This window comes from Quercus robur, chromosome 3 (genome assembly GCF_932294415.1).
Source record: "Quercus robur chromosome 3, dhQueRobu3.1, whole genome shotgun sequence".
In the NCBI taxonomy this organism is placed as follows: domain Eukaryota; kingdom Viridiplantae; phylum Streptophyta; class Magnoliopsida; order Fagales; family Fagaceae; genus Quercus; species Quercus robur.
Genome location: NC_065536.1, coordinates 24,955,653 through 24,980,663, shown reverse-complemented (window position 1 = coordinate 24,980,663; position 25,011 = coordinate 24,955,653). Strand labels below are relative to the sequence as shown.

General features: G+C 40.2%; 1 protein-coding gene across 1 annotated transcript; it reads left to right on the top strand.

Annotated features, from left to right (window-relative positions):
* The first annotated feature begins 3,165 nt into the window (after positions 1-3,165).
* LOC126719436 (uncharacterized) lies at positions 3,166-3,921 on the top strand. The gene is made up of 2 exons (XM_050421986.1): positions 3,166-3,363; positions 3,454-3,921. The coding sequence occupies exons 1-2, from the start codon at positions 3,166-3,168 to the stop codon at positions 3,919-3,921; spliced, it is 666 nt and encodes a 221-aa protein (XP_050277943.1).
* Positions 3,922-25,011: the final 21,090 nt, after the last annotated feature.

Genomic DNA, 25,011 nt, shown 5'->3' with positions numbered 1-25,011 from the left:
GTTCAATTAATGAACTCACTTGTACTCTCTTTATTTCACAAAGAGATACTTTCAAATAGGATCACCATATGTGCTTGTTTAAACTTGAGACATCTACCACACATGGCAAAATTTAATAACAATAAATTTAGCATCTCTAGATGTTAATTCTCAATACCTTTAACAAGCACATCTTTGATGCATATTTGCATTCTTATGAGTCCATGACTCGTTCAAGGGTTATACCCCCACACTTCTTAGATATCATAATTCCACAATTTGAGTTTTTAAACCCCACAATTTGGGTTCTCAACCAATCCAAAATTCACATATATACACATATTGTAATTACATATATCAAACGTAATAATTAGACATAGTGAATTTCTTTAAAATTATATGAATGATTTTAACGATACAAACTAATAACACAAATAGTTACTAGTGTATAAATATCAAAATTCTATCATTTCCCTTTGTTTCAAACCTTTTACTAACCTTAAACCAAAATATTTTATATCTTATTCTAATACCCACTCACAACCAATTGGTTTTGAAACTAAAAATAGATCCACTAAGACCCACTTATTATTAAATAATATCAAGTTTATCTTATCATTAATAGCTTTTACAATAGAAAGTTACATCTTTTACAAGCACAAAGTTTTCTCAAACTTTAGGATCACTTCCCTCAAAAAGTACTATGGGTATTTAATTAGGACTACACTTTTATTACCTTTAACAAGGTAAACAAGAGCTTTAGATTAAATAAAATTTGGATTAAGATCCATTTTATTTCTTACACTTTGACTCCACCTTTGTTCACTTGGTGAACCACATTTAAATCTTCAATATCATTTGATGTGATATTTAACATTAGAGTCATTTATTCGTGTTTAAGTAGGTATTGGAGTATCCTTAAAATCATCTTTGAATTTAAACACTCAATAAATTCAATATCCTTTGATTTAACTTTTATATTAAACATTAAGTCTAATAAACTACATACCCTTAAAATTTACTCAAAACCTATGTAGAAACTCTGGTCTCTCACAACCTACATATACACTTTGTATAGCTCTTTGACTAATTAGTCCTCTTTGGTCTATCATTATACAAAAGGGAAAACACTCCCACAATTTAAAATGATAAGCATTTGGTCACTTTCTCATTTCATAACACATATGAAATATCTTTGAAATGAAACTCTATTATGCACATAGCATACACTAAGCAAATGTTCTTCCCATTGATTAGATAAGAACTTAGTTGATTGCATTGCACTCAAGATTATGGCATTCATCATATCAAATAGAGTTCTCTTCCCTTTTCTTTTGACCAAACCATTTTATTAGGGTGTATTAGGGACTGCACTTTGGTGTATTATTACATGTTCCTCACAAAGAAGAATGTACATTTAGAAATACTCACCATCTGTAGCTAATACACCATATAATGCAAATCATCATGCTTATATAAATTATATCATGCTTTGACATTAATTTCAAGAATTTGAAATTTAAAAGTTTCAATCTAGCATGCCACAAATAAATAATCAACAATATAAGCACAACCAAAACACATTGATAAATAACACTCAGACAATAGCATATCTATTGCCTACTAATATCCCATTCTTAGACAAGACTATTCTTAAATAAAAAATTGGCTTTTCTTTATAACAGGTACACGAAAAATATTGGTCAAGAGAACTTCTTGCCAAAACTCAATTTCACTTCAACAATACACTTTCCATGAACCTTTGCCTTATTGTGGATGCCCACAAGCACCTTTAGTTTTATGGAAGACTTCTCATTAGTCTTGAATTGTGCTTTGCAGTTGCACACATGTAACATTGCACTTGAATCAAAACACTAATTGGAAGGATTTATAATTATAGCCATATGAAATATAGTGATCTTTATTACATACATCACTTATCATAACAATAATGTCCTTAATGAAAATTGCTTCATTGGCATTTCCATCTTCATCCTTCTTATTCGTTAAGAACTTACATTCTCAAATGTAATGGTCTTTGTATGGCACCGAGGTACCCAAACCCAATTAGGCCCCGGGTTCAAGCCCAATAGCACGACCCCATTACTCAAAACTCTGCTTAAAACTATCCTCTTAAACTACGAGTTTTGAATCTCGTCCCCTAACCGATGCTTGGCATAAATTTCCTGAACAACTAAGAAAGTCTTTTATCCAGACGTACCATAGGGTGCTCGGCAGTTCCCAGGAAACATCACTACCGAGCATATTAACTTAAATTAGAACCAAGTTCCAAAGCCATAATCTCAGCATTCCACTCTCGCCTAAACACCCACTTACAATAGATAATATTGGACCTTTGATTGCACTAACAATGGTAGTAATCATGACCTTCCCACTAACTTAGAGTTATAAATAGTAGAAGTTGGGGAAGAAAAGGGGGTTCAGAAACGGAAAGAAAAAACAAAGGAGAAAGAGAGAGAAAGAAGGAATTTCATTTTGAGTCTTTGTGCCGAGAACGACCCAAAGTAAGAAATCTTCAAACCCACCTCGTAAATAAGTTGTGAGCCCAAGTGAAGTTAGGCCCAATAATTTCATTTCCGGCGCACACAATTGGCGCCCACCATAGGGCATTCCTGCGAAGCTGTGGTTCAACTAAGACTCAAACGAGGGAAATGTCCTGAAGGGCATTCGGGAGGCCAAGCCGAGAGCAGATCAATAGGATCTTCTCAGGGTTCCACATGGCGGGAAAAGAGACAGAAAAGGCGTGAGGATAGGGAGCGTGTACGAAGAGAAGAAGAATCTGACCTGGGAGAGGGATCAGACCAGACTCACCGAACGATGTCGGATGCCTCAGGACACGAGCAGCGTGATGGTAGAGACCTAGAACTGGAGCGGTTGCGCAGACTAGCGATGGATCTATAGTTGGAAGCAAAGGGTCGGCGTTAAGGAAGGAACTGAAACAACCGACAAAGGAAGGATGATAGTATGGGAAATCGAAGTGAAGAGGGCTCTAGCCAATCCGGTCCGCAGCGATTCCAGGACTGGTCACTTTCTCGAGAATCACTCCGACGTAGGAACCACTCACACTCCCGAGAGACACGTCATCACTGGAATCGTTCACGTTCACATGGATACGATGACTGAGACTCGGATTCACCAGAGGAACGGTGAACCCATAATGCTGCCATGGATGCCATGAACCGGGCCTTACGAAGAGCTACTCAGTCACCATTCTCAAATGAAATTGAACAGGCCCCTATGCTGAGTCGATTTACATGGCCACCATTCAATTCCTACGACGAGAAAATGGACCCTGTGGAGCATGTTAGTCATTATATCCACATGATGTCCTTACATGCACATAATGATGTGCTAATGTGTAAGGTATTCCCCTCTAGCCTCGGCTCCACGGCCCTGAGATAGTTTAATGGGTTACAAAAAGGTTCCATTCGCAGTTTTGCCAAGTTGATCTAGGAGTTCGACGCTAAATTCGTGACGTACAGTCGAGTGCCGCAACTGGTGGATGCGCTACTTTCCATAAAAATGAGGGTCGGTGAAACCCTTCGGAGTTATGCCAATCGATATTGGGAACTATACAATGAGATCGGTAGGGGAAATGAGAAGATAGTGGCAAGCACCTTCAAGATGGGGTTGCTCGAGGGTTCTGAACTACGGGAGTTGCTGACAAAAAGACCTCCCGAGGATATGAGGCAACTTATGAGGCGTATTAAGGAGTATAAGCGTCTCGAAGATGATCAGTTACAGAATAAGGGGAAGGCCCCATTACTCGGTAGATCCCGACAGGGCAATATTTCGACAAGACCAAAAAAGGATTTCAGGATGCAGGAATTAGAAGCGCAAATTGAAGGGGTGAATGTGGCGTTCAAAGAGTCGGTGCATAAAATTCTAGATCGGATTAAGAACGAGTCGTTCTTCAGGTAGCCGAATAAGATAGGGGGTGACCCATCTCGGAGGAATCAAAACTTGTACTGTACATACCACAGGGATAAAGGGCACACTACTAAGCTGTGCTAAGTATTAAAAGATCATCTGGGGCAACTAGTAAAGGCAGGGTATTTGAAAGAGTTCGTAGTGGATTCTGTTAACCAAGATGCCCGCCAGGGTGTTCAACAGAAAAGGAATCCCCTCTCGCCACCGCTGGGAGTGATCGAAGTCATCCACGCTACCCCGAGGGGTGTGGCCACAGTTAGGGGAGTATTGACAGTAGCTTGTGCGGAGGGAGAATCACCCGAGAAGAGGATGAAAGTTGGTCGGCTGATGATCTCTTTTGACGAGGAAGATTTGGAGGGGACGATCTAACCTCATGATGATGCGTTGGTAGTAATAGCACGGATAAGCAGCTTCTTGGTGAAAAGAGTGATAATAGACCAGGGAAGTAAAGCTGATGTAATGTACCCAGATTTGTTCGAGGGGCTCAGATTAAAGAGTCAGGACTTGGCAAAATATGATACGCCACTGGTATCGTTTGACAGAAGAGTCATGATCCCCGAAGGTCAAATCTCTTTCTCGATGGACATGGAAGGCAAGGAAGTAATGGCGACCTTCATAGTAGTCAGGTCGTTCTCGCCGTACACTGCAATCCTGGGAAGGCTGTGGATTCACGTAATGAACGTTGTTCCTTCCACCCTGCATGTGAAAGTTAAATTTCCCACCAAGTAAGGAGTTTCCATGGTTCGAGGAAACCAGCGAATGGCTAGACAGTGTCTGGTCGTCACGGTCAGGTGGAAGGGCAAACAGGTTGGACAAACAGAAACTACCGAAAGAGAAACTTTATAGCAATTACAGAAGCCCCGAGGAGAAACAGGGGCAGATGTTGCCGAGGAGGTTTTGAAGGTTAGAATTTTTCCAGATACTGACAGGTATTTCTAAATAGGCACGAGCATGAATGACCGAGAGAAGGTAGAGATGTTGTTATTCCTTTTGCAGAATGTGGATGTCTTTGCTTGGAGTTCGTACGAAGTGCCTAGTGTAGATCCTGAGTTCATTGTCCATAAGCTTAACGTGGACCCATCATTCCCCCCGAAAAAGCAAAGACCGATAAGAGCGTCGAAGGAGCATGTTGACGCGATAAACTTGGAAGTCCAAAGGCTGAAGGAAGCAGGAGTGATAAGAGAAATATTCTTCTCGAAATGATTAGCAAATACAATGGTAGTAAAGAAAAATAACGGTAAATGGAAGATTTGTGTGGATTTCACAGACTTAAAATGGGCATGTCCTAAAGATCCGTTCTCAATGCCCAAGATTGATCAATTGGTAGATGCCACAAATGGGCACCTGAGGATAAGCTTCTTGGACGCTTTCCAGGGGTATCACCAGATTGCCCTAGCACCTGAGGACCGATAAAATACAACATTCATTTCCCCGGGTGCAAACTATCACTATGAAGTCATGCCATTTGGGTTGAAGAATGCCGGAGCCACTTACTAGCGGATGATGACGAGGATATTCCGAGAGAAAATTGCGTGCACGGTAGAAGTATACATTGATGATATGGTGGTAAAAAGTAGACAGGAATCATGACATACAGAAGATCTCCGGGGAGTATTCGAGGTACTTCGGCAACAAAAGTTGTGGCCTGAACGCCGAGAAGTGTACTTTCGATGTGGGGGCTGGTAAGTTATTGGGGTATCTGATCTCTACTCGAGCGATAGAGGCCAATTCCGACCAGATAGAAGCCGTGAATCGCCTTAGACCACTGAGCAATCCCAAGGAAGTACAAGTATTAACCGGGATGTTAGCCGCCCTAAATCGATTCGTCTCCAAATTTGCTGATCACTGCAGATCATTTTATCAACTTCTAAAGAAGTGGAAGGGGTTTCAATGGGATAAGGAACGTGACAAGGCCTTTCGAGACCTGAAGGAATACCTGGCGCAAGCACCCATGTTAATGGCCTTGGAGTCTCGAGAAGATTTGTTTGTGTACCTCTCGATGTCTAACCACGCCGTGAGTGCTGTATTGCTAAAGGACCGAGGAATGTAGCAGTCGATGTATTACATAAGCAAAACCTTAGTAGATGCTGAGACGAGATATCTGCCCTTGGAGAAGTTAGTATCGGCACTGGTGCATGCAACGAGAAAACTGCCGCATTACTTTCAAGCTCATACTGTGTTCTTCCTTACCGAGTATCCCCTGTAGTCATTGTTAAAAAGATTTGACTTCACAGGCTGGATAGCCAAATGGGGAACTTGGTTGGGTTCGTTCGACCTAAGGTACAGGCCGTAAAGCTCGATGAAGGGATAGGTTCTTACCGATTTCATTGCAGAATTCACCCCCAAGAATGATGGGAAGATAATTTGTAACGTAAAGAGTCGCCTATGGAAGGTGTCAGTGGATGGCCCTTCGAATGCTATGGGGGCCGGAGTCGGTATTGTCATAACCACCCCAGAGGGCATACGACTAAAGCATTCCTTCAAATTGGGATTCCAAGTCTCTAACAATGAAGCCAAATACGAGGCCTTTCTAGCCGGATTGAGGGCTGTATTGTACCTGGGCGTGAAGGATATGGAGATTTATTCAAATTCTCGGCTGGTTGTTTATCAGATCCTAGGAAGCTTTAAAACTTGGGCTCTCGGATGAAAGCTTATCTGAGTGCAGCTAAGCAAATCATTAGCAAGTTTGGGATAGTGAAGGTGGCCCAGATAGGTCAGGCATAAAACAGACTCGCCAACTCGCTGGCCACGTTGGCCTTGTCGACTACCGAGGAGATTCCTCAGCTCATCAAAATAGAACTTATAAAGGAGCTAAGCATCGATATGGAAGATAATTGTAACCCTGCTGGGGTTGAGGTGGCCGTGGTATCAATAGCCAATCCATGCTGGATGAACCCAATCATAGATTTCCTAACCGAGGATAAAGTTCTGGACGATGAAAAAGAGGCTAAAAAGATTCATCGAGTGACTCCCCGGTATTGGCTATCGGCAGACCGCAAATTGTACCGGAGGTCTTTCGCAGGCCCGTACCTTTTATGCTTACATCCCGAGAAAGTAAATGAACTTCTGATCGAGCTGCATGACGGAGTGTGTGGTGGTCATGTTAGGGGGGGGGGGGCATCGTTAGCACACAAGGCAATGACCCAAGGGTTTTGGTGGCCACAGTTGCAGAAGGATGCAGCGGAATATGTCCGGGGGTGTGAACAATGCCAAAAACACGCCCCTCTAATCCACCAGCCGACAGGTCGTCTAAACCCCGTCACCAGTCCATGGCCATTTGCACAATGGGGGCTGGACATCCTCAGGCCTTTTCCCCGAGCAACAGGTAACCGCCGGTTTGTGTTGGTGGCAGTTGATTATTTCACATAATGGGCGGAAGCCGAGGCCCTGGTCAATGTCTGAGATGTGGACGTGAAGAAGTTCGTATGGAAAAACATAGTCATAAGGTTTGGGGTGCCGGACTTACTGGTATCAGACAATGGCTTACAGTTTGACAACAAAGCTTTTCGAACCTTTTGCAGCGATCTCAGCATTAAGAACAAATATTCTACTCCAACGCACCCTCAAAGCAATGGCCAAGCTGAAGTAGTGAACAAGACGATTTTGAATGAGTTGAAGAGAAGGTTGGACAGGGCAAAGGGGAGGTGGGTCGAAGAGTTACCTAACGTTTTGTGGGCTTACCGCACAACTCCCAGAAGATCCACGGGTGAGACCCCGTTCTCCTTGACATATGGGGTGGAGGCCGTGATTCTAACCGAAGTGAGTTTGTGCAGTGCACGGGTCGCGGGATTTGACCCCATCCAAAACGCCGATTTAATGATAGAGCACTTGGATTAGTTGGAAGAATGCCGAGATGTAGCAACCATACGGCTCACGGAGTATCAATAGAGACTCACCCAAAGATACAACCGAGATATAAAAGGTAGGGAATTCAGCGCCAGGGACTTGGTACTGAGAAAGGTCGTGGGAAACATGCAGGACGTAGGTGCAAGGAAGTTGGCTCAAACGTCGGAGGGACCGTACAGAGTTACCGCCATCGCAGGCGCAGGGGCTTACTACCTAGAAGACCTTGACGAAAGGCCACTCCCCCGGCCATGGAATGTCCACAACCTAAAGAAGTTTTACCTGTGACCATCCATACACGAGAACGTAAGTCCAAATCTTGTACTCCACTATAATCAAGTCAATGATAAAGTTACTTGTTGAAAGTTCAAAAACGTGTACAAAAACACTTTTGAACGTTTAGACCCCCAAAAACCAATTTAATCAACACACGCAATATGTTAAACAACTAGTGTGCGGAAACTTAACATATGTTATAACATGAAATTGATTAAACAACTATCTAAGCCACATCAAAATAAACCACAACAGATTAATGTAAAGGCAGAGATAGAGAGGAAGGAAGATGCAAACACAGCGATAACACCAGATATGTTATCGAAGAGGAAACCGAAGACCTCGGCGAAAAACCTCTCCGCCGCCCTCCAAGCGGTAATCAATCCACTAGAAAATACAGTTGGGATACAAGGACAGCAATAGACCCTCCAAGCCTAATCTACCCAATGCACCTAAGCCCTCCAAGCTTCTTGCTCCAACGAGGTTGCGCCGAACCTTTTTCTTTTCTAGCTTTCCGGATTCCGATACTACACCGTAGCATCCACCAATAAAGATTGGCTCCTTCCTAACTGCTTCCCAGAACTCCAAACGTCTGTCTCACAGAGATGATAATGGTGAGAACCAGGTTTGGTATAAAGGCCTCTCAAGGATTTGACAATGGAGAGGAAGAGAGTGAGGGAATTTGATGAGACTCTAAGGTAGAGATTGTGGGTGAAACAATCTGGTTTTTCTTTAGGGTTTCTCTCTCAAAATTCTCTCTGGAAGCTCTCTTTCAATCGTGGGTTAAAAGGGTATTTATACTAAAGAAGAGTGGAATGCGAAACGTCAGGTTTTTCCAAAACAGGGGTGGCTCGCGGCTTGACCTCGCGGCTTGACTAAGTCGCGAGTTCCAGTCGCGAGATAACCGTATGGCCAGTTGTTCCTGTTTTGTCCTGTAGTGCTCCAGCTAGCATGACTGTTCATCTTCCAGCATGCTTGGCACGTGTGCATCTTCTGGCGGGTTGAAGCCGCGAGTCCAACCGCGAGTTCCAGCCGCGACACTCTGTTTTCTTGCACACTCTTGAGCAATCTTCACACTATCTCACTCACTACCCTTACAACAATCCCACCTAAATACAGGGTTACTAAATGCTGAATTACAAGCAAATTTGGCACGGAATAAAGCCAATTAGATGGTTGAATAAATTCAACCTTACAATCTCCCCCTTTGGCTATTCCGTGACAAAACCCTAAAACAGACTCTAGACTTAACATGTGAGTTGGGAACAGTTGATCAAAACTCACTCACACCTAATTCTAGAAGCTGTGAAGCACTTGAATCATATGAACATAAACTCCTGAAACACAACAATACACCATGATCATTGTAAGCAGAAAATTATAAATGCATATGAAACAGGCAATATAAGATCAAGCATAAGATGGAGTTAATGAACAAACCATGGCTTGATCAACCAAGTGAACACCACAAGGTAGTGATCACAATGTTCATTCACACTTGGAATGAACACAAGGACATACAAGTTAACAAGCACAAGGCAAGACACTTGTATGTACAACACTCAACCAATGCATAGCACACAAGGCATATGCATCTAGGAACAATCCTACAAGGGCACAAGAGTGACAGTACAACAATCACAATGCAGAACATTTAGATTAAAGTATTGATTTCAACATAGCATAAAGGCTGCACTTAAGCATGGTACATACCACAAGGCCTACAAACTATGCATAAAACATAAACCCTCAAAGCTTACAAAAGCATATGGGTACAAACCAACAAAAACCTGAATAACATCATCAAACATATATAAAAGTTTATCCAAGAGTATATGAAAAGATTTAGAAACAGTTATACACCAAAACCCAGTGTATTAAAACCATAAAAACACTAATTACTCCCCCTCAACAAATTACTCCCCCTCAAGAGCTGCTTTTCTGCTTCAATTATCAATGAACTTTCTCCCCCTTTTTGACATGGAATGGCCAAAGGGTCACTGGTCATGCTGAGTTGTGAAGCTGTCAAGTGTAGCAGCCAAGACATCAATCTGGTCTTGCATGGCTCTCATCCTGTCAGAATGCTCAGTCTGGACTGCCCTGATCCCATCAAGCCTTTCCAGAATGATCTGGAAAGCATCTGGAGGTGCATCTGCAGAAGTTGAAGCTCTGGACCTCTTGCCACTCCTCCTTGGTGTTGAGGTGGATGCATGCCCTGCTGCCTCTGCATCAGTCTCCATTGGGACTTCCTCTCCTTCATCACCTTCATCTTCTTCTCCTGGAAGCCTAACACTGATCCTTTTGCAGGTAAGTTTGTTGATTGCAGAGGGTGTGGACATGTGACTGATGTCTTGAGGAATTTGAACACCCTTCCTTCGAAATATCCTCATTAGGAGACTGGGAAAGATCAGTTTTGGTCTAGATGTTGTTCTTGTCTCATCCACAATGATGTCAAAGATGTGGGAACTTATATCTATGAAGTTCTTCTCTTTGAGATCCATCAGAAAAATTGCTCTAGCACAATTGATTGTGGTCAACTTCTTAATAGGATAAAGGTTAAACATCATGATTATGGTTAGAACCCTCATGTCCACTGGAAAGGCAGTGGTATTCAAACACTTCCCTTTTCTCTGCCCACCTATCCTCTGTTGAACTGTTTCAATAGAGACACTCCTATCCTTGAAATTGATAAACTCCTTATCATCCAAACCCTCAAGCCCTAGTACATCATCTATGACATGTGCATCCAAAATGAATTCTTTCCCTCTAACCCAGCAATTTAACTCATTCTCCTTTATCACAGCATTTGAATAAAATTCTCTAATCAGGGGTTCACACACCAAAGGGAAATCACTCAAAAGTTTGTCCCATCCTCTTCCTTCAAAACAACTGGGAATAAAAGTTTGCCTTAAATCTTCCAAATCCACAAATCTCTCTTGAATGATTCCTGCATTCAAGAAGTTATCCTTGTATCTCTCAAAATGATGAACTGACCTAAACAGTCTAGGATCCATCTTAAGTCTTTTGTCAGCTCTTTTAGCAGTAGATTTCTTCTTCTGGGGTGAAGGAGCCATCTGGAACTCGACGATTTTGGGCTGTAAGGATGCAACACAAGAGATTGGAAAAGGGAGCACGGAGTGTTTGGGAGGGAGAGTGTTTAGAGAGAAGATGAACAGTCACAAAAATTCGAGGGAAAAACTGAAAAAGTTTAAAAACTGCTCCTGTTTCTGCAAAACACGCGATTTTCGCGACTGGTTCAAGTCGCCACACAGTCGCCAGCTCAAGCCGCCAAAGCACACAAGAGGAAAATTTTGAAAAATTTTTCTAAGTGTTTTCCGCGACTGGAAGGTCTACCCGCGAGTGAGTCGCGAGCTGAGCCGCGAAAATCTCTGAGTGAATCTCGCGACTGGACCTTCCACTCGCGAACAAGTCGCCAAAACTGACCAGCGAAGATGCGACTGAGGCTCGCGACTTGACATACCCGCGACTGAGCCGCCAAAACAGGGCAAAACTGTATTTTTGAAATTTTCAGATTTTTCCAGCAAAATACTTCCCAAAAACACCTAAAACACTCAAAAATCTTTTTGTGCTTGAATGAACAAAGATTGAGCATGTGAAAACACATTTTATCAAGTACAATCACACAAATGAATATGGCATTTATCAAACATAAACTTGTGTGTTGTGTGTGGATATCAACCATGAAATAGTCCTTTGTCTAATGTGAAGCTTCAATGATCAATTCAACCAAGGCATACACAATTAGCACTAGATCATGTGACCAATCTCAATTATAGAAATATGAATATATGACTTCCCACACAACTTGATAACATAACTAGGAGCCTTTCATTTGACTCCACTTTCAGCCATAACATTTGATCTTTTGAGGCAATCATCTCTCATTGTGAGAGGGATAGACAACACTTTTCTTTGAAGAACAGGCCTTTGGCCTTTTTGAAAGAAATTTCACTTTTGATATAAGGTCGCTTACCCTTTTTCCTAGTCAAATACTAGAATGTGCGACAGGCTTTTGCAGCTCAATATCTCTTTTCATTTGGAGATTTACATTTAGTGAGCTCCTTTTAGCAAAACAAAAAATAAAAAAATGGGAAGAGATATAGACACAAGACTATGCATGTTTCAAGATCAACATAACCATTCACTAATCATTCATGACAAGTTTGAAGATCTATTTACAACAATCACATAGATTTCAAGATTTTTCCCATAGTGATATGAGTGCATGAAGACAAGCAATGCTCGACAATGCACAAAGCCATTAGCACAAAGGTACACGGCAAAACGAGTTTTAAGACAAAACTCAACAAAGCCAATCAAGCTTTTTGATTTTCAAATTTTTATGTAATTTTTGGATTTTTGACTCAAGAAACAAAAAGATTGATAAAACACAATTAAGAGATATTCACAAGTAGACAAACAAACAAACGAAATCAAAACCACCAAGCATACCAAACAAACATAGTCACAAAGCATAGGAAGCATTAATGCATGGACATGTTGTAATGCTTATGCATGAGTACCCCTTTTCACCCACACGACACTTGCGTTTGGGGTGATTTCCTTAGAGGATTGGGTACGGGAGTTAGGGCTTTCAAACCTTCGTGAGAAGCTTTCCAAGCAGTTGGTGAATGCACCAATCATCTTCATCACGTCCATCATTCCGGGATCTCCGTTTTGCTCTCTAGGTTGATCCCCTGCCCACGTTCTCCTATCAACTCTTGGTCCTCCTGACCTTTGAGGAGTAGCACTGTTCTTTGCTCTCAGCTTTTGGCAATTTGGTCGAGTGTGCCCTTGAAGTCCACAGTAATGGCACACATACATTCCTCTAGGACCTCTTTGTGGTCGAGGACGTGACTTGGCACGAGACTCAGACCTGCCCACATACTGATTATGATGATTCAGCATCCGTTGGTCCACCACATTCTTCTTCTCCTCCACCTTGAGCTTCACACCAGTAGAGTCAGCTACAACTGGATCTTTGGCTTTGACAAACTTCACTTCTTTGGTGACATTTCCAGTTGAACTACTTTCTCCGCTATAACCCAGTCCGGATTTGTCTGAGAAGCTCTTTTGAGAAGATATAACATCGTCTAGCTTCTTGGTGGTGACCCTTTCTATTTTTGCATTTGCTTGAACAACCTCACTTTCAAGAAATCTCACTTTAGTGTAAGCTTCGGAGAGCTCACCATTCAAGGTTTCAATCTCGCATTTGGCCTCCCTATACCGGATTAGGAGACTTTTGTAGTCTTCCTCAGCCTTCTTCATCTTTCTCACAGCAGCCTTGGCTACCCTTGTGTATTCACCTGATTTCTCCAAAAGTGAGTTGTAATTTTCTTGAAGAGTTGCTGTGCTTTCTTCTTCTTCAGCTTCAGATTCTTCAGCAATTCCTAGTGAGTCATCCTCACTATGTTCTCCAAGGTCTTGAACAAGCAAATTCAATTCATCCGAAGACTCAACATGAGCAATAGTCATGAAAGCTGAGTAGTTCCCTTCTCCATCACAGCTCTCTTCAGATTCTGAGTCGGACGAGTCTGAATCATTCAAGGTCGTGGCATACACCTTGCCTTTTGATTTCAAATAGTTAGGACATTCCCTCTTGAAGTGTCCATGCCCGTTGCATTCAAAACAAGTAACACCTTGTGTGGATTGGGATTCTTTTCCATCTTTCCTTTGGAAATCCCTCTTCTCCCTTCCAGAATTTTGGAATTTTCTCTTATCATCAAATTTTCCATTGTTTTTGAATTTCAAAAACTTCTTGAAATTTTTAACAAGATAGGCTACATCCTTGTCCACCATATCTTCTCCTGACGAGCCTTGATCTTCCACCTTCTCATTAACGGTCTTTAGAGCAATGGATTTACCCTTCCGTTGATTTGGCAGTGACATTTCATAGGTCTGTAGAGAACCAACCAGCTCCTGCACCTTGATGTCGTCAAGATCTTTGCTCTCTTCAATGGCTGTCACTTTAGCACGGAAGCTTTCCGGCAATGATCGAAGGATCTTCCTTACAATCTTAGAGTCCTCCATCTTCTCCCCCAAGTTAAACTTACTGACAACCACTTCATTCAACTTCCCATAGAAAGAGTCGAAAGACTCATCCTCACTCATCTTGAGCTCCTCAAACCGAGTGGTCAGCATTTGTAACTTGGTATCTTTCACCTTCTTCGTGCCTTCATAAGTTGTTTCCAGAATCTCCCATGCATCTTTGGCAATAATAATGTGAGAAATCCTGTGAAATTCATCTGGAGACACACCACAGAAAATAGCATTTAGTGCTTTACTGTTAGCATTAGATGCAGTAAGTGCTGCCTTATCCCATGTGGATTTGGCTGCTTCAGGTTTGGTCCAACCCATCTCAACAGCATCCCACACGGATTCATCAATAGAGCATAAAAAGGCTCTCATACGAACCTTCCAAAATGCATAATTACTTCCATCAAAATATGGAGGTGCATTAAGGGATTGAGACCTATCCATCTCAAAAAGAAAGGGAGTCAAGGATCACACAATGGTAATGAAACCAAACAGCTGTGTACCCGCTCTGATACCAATTGAAAGTTCAAAAACGTGTACAAAAACACTTTTGAACGTTTAGACCCCCAAAAACCAATTTAATCAACACACGCAATATGTTAAACAACTAGTGTGCGGAAACTTAACATATGTTATAACATGAAATTGATTAAACAACTATCTAAGCCACATCAAAATAAACCACAGCAGATTAATGTAAAGGCAGAGATAGAGAGGAAGGAAGATGCAAACACAGCGATAACACCAGATATGTTATCGAAGAGGAAACCGAAGACCTCGGCGAAAAACCTCTCCGCCGCCCTCCAAGCGGTAATCAATCCACTAGAAAATACAGTTGGGATACAAGGACAGCAATAGACCCTCCAAGCCTAATCTACCCAATGCACCTAAGCCCTCCAAGCTTCTTGCTCCAACGAGATTGCGCCGAACCTTTTTCTTTTCTAGCTTTCCGGATTACGCTACTACACCGTAGCATCCACCAATAAAGATTGGCTCCTTCCTAACTGCTTCCCAGAACTCCAAACGTCTGTCTCACAGAGATGATAATGGTGAGAACCAGGTTTGGTATAAAGGCCTCTCAAGGATTTGACAATGGAGAGGAAGAGAGTGAGGGAATTTGATGAGACTCTAAGGTAGAGATTGTGGGTGAAACAATCTGGTTTTTCTTTAGGGTTTCTCTCTCAAAATTCTCTCTGGAAGCTCTCTTTCAATCGTGGGTTAAAAGGGTATTTATACTAAAGAAGAGTGGAATGCGAAACGTCAGGTTTTTCCAAAACAGGGGTGGCTCGCGGCTTGACCTCGCGGCTTGACTAAGTCGCGAGTTCCAGTCGCGAGATAACCGTATGGCCAGTTGTTCCTGTTTTGTCCTGTAGTGCTCCAGCTAGCATGACTGTTCATCTTCCAGCATGCTTGGCACGTGTGCATCTTCTGGCGGGTTGAAGCCGCGAGTCCAACCGCGAGTTCCAGCCGCGACACTCTGTTTTCTTGCACACTCTTGAGCAATCTTCACACTATCTCACTCACTACCCTTACAACAATCCCACCTAAATACAGGGTTACTAAATGCTGAATTACAAGCAAATTTGGCACGGAATAAAGCCAATTAGATGGTTGAATAAATTCAACCTTACACTTGTCTAAGCTATTTTCGATTTCGCTTTAAGTAAATTGCATATTAAGTACAAATACAAAACTCTAAGGACAGAAACTTCATTCTCGGTTTAATCAAAATCACTGAGCAGGTGGAAACCTTATCGTTCTTACAAAAAACTCTAAGGACAAAAACCTCATTCTCGGTTCAATCAAAATCGCTGAGCAGGTGGAAACCTTATCGTTCTTACAAAAAACTTAAGAATGGAAACCTCATTCTCGGTTCGATCAAAATCGCAGAGCAGGTGGAAACCTTATCGTTCTGACAAAAAACTCTAAGGACAGAAACCTCATTCTTGGTTGGATCAAAATCTCCGAGTAGGTAGAAACCATATTGTTCTTACAAAAAACTCTAAGGAATAAAACCTCATTCTTGGTTCGATCAAAATCGCCGAGCAGGTGGAAACCTTATCGTTCTTACAAAAAACTCTAAGGACGGAAACCTCATTCTCGGTTCGATAAAAATTGCCGAGCAGGTGAAAACCTTATCTTTCTTACAAAGACTCTAACGTCAGGAATTTCATTCTCGGTTTGATCAAAATTGCCGAGTAGGTGGAAACCTTATCGTTCTTACAAAAAACTCTTAAGGACAGAATCCTCATTCTCGGTTCGATCAAAATTGCTGAGCAGGTGGAAACCTTATCGTTCTTACAAAAAACTTAAGGACGGAAACCTCATTCTCGGTACGATCAAAATCGCCGAGCAGGTGGAAACCTTATTGTTCTTAAAAAAAACTCTAAGGACAGAAACCTCATTTTCGGTTTGATCAAAATCGCCAAGCAATTGGAAACCTTATCGCTCTTTCAAAAAACTCTAAGGACGGAAACCTCATTCTCGGTTTAATCAAAATCGTCGAGTAGGTGGAAACCTTATCGTTCTTACAAAGACTCTAACGTTAGGAATTTCATTCTTAGTACAATCAAAATCGCCGAGCAGGTGAGAACTATGCACTAGGTTTTGAGGCACCGTGCCATTTACACTCTCAAGAAAACGAACATACGTGGTATAAACACAATATATTGGGGCATGATTTAACAAACTGTGCAGGCAACTCCCGGCCAAACATGAAAAGAATAAATTGCAACAATAAAAATAGATGAAGAAAGGCAGCACTAAAGATCAAAGTAAAGCACTCATAGGCATGATCCAAATGATCACACAATGAATAAATAGTCATTCAAATAAAGTTAAAAAAAGAATTACTGTCTCATCGCCAAAACTCAACAACCGTTTACGGGTCATCCCTGCGAAATAAGAAAATTGTTTAGTCACCACAACCCGATGACATAGGCAAATTTACCAAGAAAAAAAGAAAAAGAAAATGCAATAAAAAAAAGTAAAAGCATGAGAAAAGCGGTACAGCAGGTAACTTAGTCAAGTGGAGGGTCTAGTCTGATCTGCTGCTGCTAGTCGGCCACGGGAAAGTGCAAGTCCCCACCGAGCTGGTAAGCATTCGGGATGCTGACGGCCTCCATTTCATCTGGCTCTACATGAGCATCGATCTGTTCCACCAGCTCCCTCATACTTGTTGTTTCTTCCTCGTCAATGGGTACTGGGGGATATTGCACGGTAGTAACAGAGCTTGGAAAGGGAATCTGGCTAGGATCTTTTAGAAGGGAATCCTCGGGAACCCCTAAAACTTGCAGAGCGGCAAACCACCCGGCCTCAAAACCCAGCCTTCGAGCTTGGTTCACCACTGGTTCCGCAGAATTCTCGACACCGGCAAACCCTTCATTGTACCATTTTTCTTTGCAAGCCTCCAAAGCTACCTTCAGGTAGGCAAGTTCCTCGGCTTGGGCTGTGTTTTAGCTAATTTCTTGAGCCAGCTTCACATCTGTTTCATTCTACTTAGCTAGGAGCTCCGCACACCTCTTCTCCGCTAAAACTCTATTATTCTCCTCAGCAGCAGCCTTCTTCTCGGCAGAATCAGCTGCCTTTAGTTTTTCCTTCGCCGTTTTGGCAGCCGTCTCCTGTGCCTTCCTCTTACGATCAACCTTCTCGGCAAGATCCTTTGCACGACTAGCCAGAATATGGGCCAATTGAGTAGCCTGACAAAGACAGAAATTAGTATGGCAACGAAATGAAAAGAATGATAAGTAATTGACAAATAAAGAGTTACCACGATAGTATGCCACTCTAACCGACGCCCCACAGACTCCTTCGACCCGTCTTCAAAGGCATGTACGTCATCGGGCAGAAGAAGACCTGTGGTCGGGGTCTGAGCAATGCGACCCCCCTCGCCTTTCTCCCACATCCGCACACAGGCAGTTGAAGGCAAAGGCCTGCCATCTAGTAGAAACTTAGGCTTCCACGCTGGCGTGGCTTGAGAGAAGGATGCAACACCCGGCCCGACCTGGGTTTGTGGCTCGTGAATAACGATACCTTCTGTTGGCCGGGGAGGAGTCTGAGTGGCTACATCTCCTAGACTCGTGGGAGGTTGATCGGTGGCCCTCTGCCTTTTCCGGGCTCGTCCAGCTTGAGGAGGAGGTGGAGGGGGAGGCGCCTAGGTTTGACTCTGAGAGGGTAGGGGCTAAATGGCCTACCGTGCTAGGTACGAAACGATCAATGGTCATGGTTTTCCTGGTCACCATGTCTTTGTCGAGAAGGGGATCGATGACCGATAAGTTGGTTACATCAACTGCAAGATGCTCGACTTCCTCAACAGGGACCTCGGGTTCAATAGGGTTCTCGAGGTGAGCGGGTCCTTGAACAAGAGCTTCTTCTTGGATAGCCTCGTGAGCTAACTCTTGGAGACACCGAGACACACGCTCCGTAAACTCATCCCGCAGAGGCGCTAGTTCGTCCGAGCAGGTGTAATGCTTTCCGAATTCCCTCGCCTCGCCGGTCGTAAGCTTCGGCGGTAGAAATTTGCGTACCGAACATCTATATATGACAAAAGTGGGCTGTCAACTAATAGTGCCTGTTTGAAGGACTGCTAGGTAGAATAAACGGGTTCTACTTCGAGGATCAGATGCGAGGCTCAGAGCTGTCCATCCCAGTGCACAAATATCTTGGAACGAAGGATGAAATTCAAGTCTCTGACGTGGACTGTTCTAATGTCCGAGACGAACAATTTACCGTCTGCAAAAGAACGAGATGCAATATCAACAACCAGTAATAAAAAGCTACTTAAATAAAAAGAAAAGAAGAAACAGTTAAGTCAGAGATTGGTACAAACCCACTTCACGCCGTAAAAGGGGGCAGGGGACCTCCCCAGCAAACTAGTTGCCGCACACCCGGACAAACTCCCCGACAGAGTTCCTATTCGAATCAGGTAGGCATGATATCAGCCATACCCGATTATCCCTAGTTTTTAGGTAATAGTTGGAAGTTTTATTCCTACAAAGACTGTACATGTGGTTAATATCATGGTGATCTAACTGTAAATCAAAAGTGTGATTTAACCTACTAACGCAGCTAACTACCCGGTAAAAATTGGGAGGGAGCTAGTCGAGACACAGCCCGTAGTACCTAAGTGTGTTGGTCAAAAGAGAGTCCACGGGGAACCTAACCCCACCCTCTAGAATTGCCATTAAAGGAAAAAAAGGTTGTACCATGCTTTCTATGGAGAGCAATTTCGCTCTCGTGGCAGTAAGCCACTTCCACTTCACCGGGGATATCAAACTTTTGCCTAAAGGTGGCCAAAGCCGCTGGGGCCTCCAAGAGATAAGAGTAACCTATTTTTGAAATCTAATACTGTGAGAGGGAACTCGTAGAAAGAAGTTGAAGAAACAAGAAAGGGAAGAGAACTTACTTTGGGCTCTAAGGAAGAAAGGGACTCTAGGCTGGTGAGTAAGCGCTCAAAGGAGTGATTCGTAGAGAGTATGCTCAAGAAATAAGAAGTGAAAAAGTGAAAGAATGTTCTAAAGAGAACTATTTATAGGAGCGGAAGAAGACATGGGAACGTTTAATTAGCAATAAATGGGCACGATTCACGAAAGATCCTACAAATGCCAAAGATAACCAACACGCGTGTCGCTTCAGTTTACAAATCGTCAGGCAATAATGACAATTGAACCTGGCTTTCTGGAATAGCACGTCTTTTAAGAAGAGCACCAATGGGAAGCCATAACTGCATGAGTCCCTAGCTGTATGGCTTTCGAAACAAGAAGGCTTGGTCGGTTCCTTAATTCTTCCCGGCAGCCAGGCATGAATCAAGGAGGGGCTAATGTACAGCACCGAGGTACCCAAACCCAATTGGGCCCTAGATTCAGGCCCAATAGCATGGCTCCATTACTCAAAACTCTGCTTAAAACTACCCTCTTAAAATACGAGTTTTGAATCTCGTCCCCTAACCGGTGCTAGGCATAAATTTCCCGAATAACTAAGAAAGTCTTTTATCCAAACGTACCATAGGGTGCTCGGCAGTTCCCAAGAAACATCACTACCAAGCATATTAACTTGAATTAGAACCAAATTCCAAAGCCATAATCTCAACATTCCACTCTCACCTAAACACCCACTTACAACAAATAATATTGGATCTTTGATTGCACTAACAATGGCAGTAATCATGACCTTCCCACTAACTTAGAGTTATAAATAGTAGAAGTTGGGGAAGAAAATGGGGTTCAGAAACGGAGAGAAAAAACAAGGGAGAAAGAGAGAGAGAGAGAAAGAAGGAATATCACTTTGAGTCTCTGTGCCGAGAACGACCCAAAGTAGAAAATCCTCAAACCCGCCTCCTAAATAATTTGTGAGCCCAAGTGAAGTTAGGCCCAATAATTTCATTTTCGGCGCGCACAGTCTTTCTTTCAACAAAGGAAACATGACAAATTCTACTTGTCATTGTTAGGATCCTTGGAGTTGTTCTTCTAAAACCATTCACACTCTTATTCACATTCAAGTGTTTATTGGTCTTACTAGAACTTCCAATTTTAACATTGTTCACATTTACTTTAGAATTGGTGCTAGTTACACCTCTAACCGGACTTTCCTCTTCAATTCATTGATGTTGTCTAAATTGATCTAAAGTGAGATCTTCTGACATGTTATTTAATGTTTTCAAATAATTTAGAAAATCACTTAGGAAAATATTCACATACTCTATCACTTTAAGAGTTTAAGTTCCCATCCTTTAGATTTTCTACTTCACTTTATAACATTTAAACATGTCAAAATTTCATTCTTATATCTCAATTCAAATAAATTCGCAACACATACAAATATTCTAACAAAGAAACTCATCAATCAATTTGAAATTCAAATTGTCCATGAACAAGAAATTTGTACCTTCAATGTTCAAACTATGAACGTGGCTTTTAATGCATTCACAATGTGAAAGAATCATCACCTTGTCTGGCCAACAAAGAAACTTGTTTCTTTAAGCCTTGTTCCATTGAATCTTCATCATGATCGATTCATTATTTGAAGAATTCTTCAAATCCAAGCCAATTTCACAAAACCATGGTTCAACATCTTCAAAGTTGTACCATCATTTACTCCTTGTCTTGTAGCAAATATTGTCTAAGATTGTTAGGGATTTCACCAAATTAAAGAGTAATAATGAAAGAACAAATGAACACATCAAGTAATTAGAAATTAGTGATTGACTTAGAGGCACAATTGAATATTATCTTTAGACAATATTTGTCCTCATACACAAGTTGTTAAAGGGTTTTTACAACCTTATCCCCAGGATACAGCCAAATTTATTGGATTCTACAAATAGCAATTTTAGAGAATACCCACAGGGTTATAATTTTCAAGTGAACATTAACCTCTATTTATACCCATAGGGTTATAACCCTTCAAAAGGTATGTATGGAGAGTTACGATGCCTCAAAAAACTGTTTACAAAATTTAAAACATTTCCCAATGTTCAAAAATGGTTACCACAATTTTGCAGAAAATTATGCAAAAATGGTTTTTACAATGCTCGATCGATCGAGAGGAATCGAGCATCAGTCGAAGGCTTTTTTCAATCGATCGAACAAGAATCGAGCATCAATCAGTTAGGCAAAAGCTTTGGATCATTTTTCTTAATCAATTCGATTGATCAAACAAAAGTTTCGACCGATCGAACAACTTGAAACTTGAATTTTCACAAAGAAAATTCCAGATCTCAAAATTCCATTCTATTCACTTTACAAATGAATACTCTCCAACCTTTTATTATTATTATAACCTATCCTTGTATATACCTATGTATACGACACCAACCACATGAGAATACTAGTGAACATTGAACAATAGAAGTGGTGTGTAATAGTTTCTCTACTTTGAGACTTATCCTAGATCACATAATACAAATGTGGAAAGTGATTAGAGTGACTTTTCTACATGATCATTAACATAGTAGCACCCTACTCATTGTGCTATACTTGTTATACCAACCACATGAGAATACTAGTGAGCATTGAACAATAGAAGTGATGTGTAATAGTTTCTCTACTTGAGACTTATCCTAAATCACATATACCAATGTGGAAAATGCATCCCATAAGATATGTTCTTCATTACCAGGGCGTCCCCCATGGGACGAGTTCTACATGACTCATTATTTCTTGGGACAACAGAATTCTAAGATGCATTTTTTTATTTTTTCCCCCCCCCCCCTTTGATTGATTTGATATTTATATTACTTTATTCTAAATCATACCTACTGAAATTTTGACTATACATAGTGTCTTAATATTCAATTGTATTTTTGTTTTGAGAGATGACCACTAAGCATTAATCAATTGATTGGTTTAAGCACGTTATATTAATTGACACAGTACCCGTTTGGATTCAAATGATTTTGGCGTTTGCATTTTTGTTCTGCGTTTTTCTCTTCTTTTTTTTTTTTTTTGTTTAGCCCGCAATAGTTGACTTTTCCACGGTGAACAGTGCACCCGTGTACTGTTCACGAACCCACAAATTCCACTTTTTAGCAATTTTTTCATTAAAAATGGGTCACACGGCACTATTCACATATTTAAAAATTATTTTACTACAGTGTTTTCAGTTTCAGCAAAAATAAAGTCAATCCAAACAGACCCATATAGCATAAACTTCATGGACTAAAACGATAATTTACCCCAATTTTTTTTTTCTTCCCTTTCTTGATAATTAACAATTTTTTAAATTAATATTGAAACTTATTGAAAAACTTTTTTGTTGTTCTAGAAGAAAAACTTGAGAAACGATTACACGGATATCCTAGAACACATGATAGATATTAGTCTCATAGGATATGCATTTGTGCTGTGATGATTTTTCATTTCATTTTAGTTTCTAATTGGGATTCATTTTTCATTTCTCATATTTCCTTTGAAGGTAAAATCTTTTATGTTTGATTCATAATTTTTTGAGATAAGAATAAGGAATGAACTAGGAAGCATTGGCAGTAGCAAGGGTTGGTTGAAAGAAGAAAGTCGAATCTTAAGCATGTTGAAAGGTCTTGAGGCCTCAATGGGTTTGTCAATTCAAGAAAAAAGCAAGTCATAACAAAGTTGATAAGTATATTGTGAGGGCGTGTGTTAAGTCCTAGCTACTTCCATTTCAAGTGTTTAACAAATTGAACCAAATTATATATGTAATTATGAAATGATCAAATTATAGCTTGACTAGATCTTCAGAGGTATAGCGAATTGCAGACATTATATTATAATATAACTATTATTGAAAAAAAGCGTTTGATTTATTTCACGTTTTCACTTTTCACCACCAGTAGCCAGGTAGTAGTAGGTACACTTGGCGCTTCTAGTGTTAGGTATACTAACTTTCTTAGATTGAGAAATCTGGTTGGTTTTTTAATCCTTTAATGAAGTTATCTTTTTCTCTCTCTTATAATGTGTTTTCCACACGTTATGAACGTGAACGTCCAGAAACATAAGCAAAATAAAGGAAGGTGTTGCTTCATTTTCTATTTCGAGAAGTAGGTAGGATCTTATCAACGGTGTACGTAGATCACTTTTTGCAATTCTTAAAAACTTAGTGCATAAAAATATAGCGATGCGATATTTCTTTATTCTCTGATATAATAGTAGATCTCACTAATTAATTCATGTTGAAATGCAGCGGTAGAGTCAAGATTACAGTTTTGAAGGACAAAATTGAAATGAAAAATAATTTAAATAATAAAATGGATACTAATAACAAAATAGATAAAAATTTATACACTAATAATTTTTAAACAAATCTAATATTTATGTAAGCTTTAATTTATTTATTTTTAATACCTAGTTTCACATATACTAATAACTCTAAGTATTGTTACATCACTCAATATTTTTTAATTAGATATGAATTTTGACAAATCAACCGTTGAATTACATTTTCTTCATATATTCTCCACGCTTGCAAAATTTCAAGGTGTTCAAAGATCAATAATTATGTCATCTATCAATTGTATAAATTTAATTAAGTTTTTGTAGTTTAAAATAATGCATAAAAAATGAGTTTATAGATCAAATGGTAAATAACATCCAATTAGTATGAAAATTGGCATGCATGTTTAGAACATATAGAACATGTAATCCAACAGTGGGATTTTAAACTCACTAATTAATTCATGTTGAAATGCAATGGTAGAGCCAAGATTACAATTTTGAAGGACAAAGTTGAAATGAAAAATAATTTAAATAATAAAATGGATACTAATAACAAAATAGATAAAAATTTATACACTAATAATTTTTTTAAAAATATAATATTTATGTAAACTTTAATTTATTTATTTTTAATACCTAGTTTCACATATACTAATAACTCTAAGTATTGTTACATCACTCAATATTTTTTAATTGGATGTAAATTTTGACAAATCAACTATTGGATTACATTATCTTTGTATATTATTCACGCTTGCAAAATTTTAAGATGTTCAAAAATCAATAGTCATGTTATCTATCAATTGTATAAATTCAATTAAGTTTTTGTAGTTTAAAATAATACATAAAAAAAAAATGAGTTTATGGATCAAATGGTAAAGAATATCCAATTAGTATGAAAATTGATATGCATGTTTAGAACATATAGAACATGTAATCCAATGGTGGGATTTTAAAAATATAAATTTATTAACAAGTTATTGGGCGGTATAACATTACTTAGAGTTACATCAAGTGTAACTTGAACCCAACCCATTTTTTTTATATCATCAAAAAAAAGTAATCAATTTATAATTAATAACAGTCACATTAAGAGATTAATCTAAATATACATAGAATGCTATTAAGAATAACTATAAAACTATTAAGAATATTATAGCAGTATAACTATAAAGTTGTATCTTTACTACCTTGAATGCTATTAAAAAATTATGCATAA

What these genes read in the sequence shown, in the direction of transcription:
- LOC126719436 (XM_050421986.1), top strand. Translation starts at nt 3,166, where the DNA reads ATGGATGCCATGAACCGGGCCTTACGAAGAGCTACTCAGTCACCATTC. An exon ending in ATGATGTGCTAATGTGTAAG is followed by an intron (nt 3,364 to 3,453) that starts GTATTCCCCTCT and finishes AAGTTGATCTAG; the next exon opens with GAGTTCGACGCTAAATTCGT.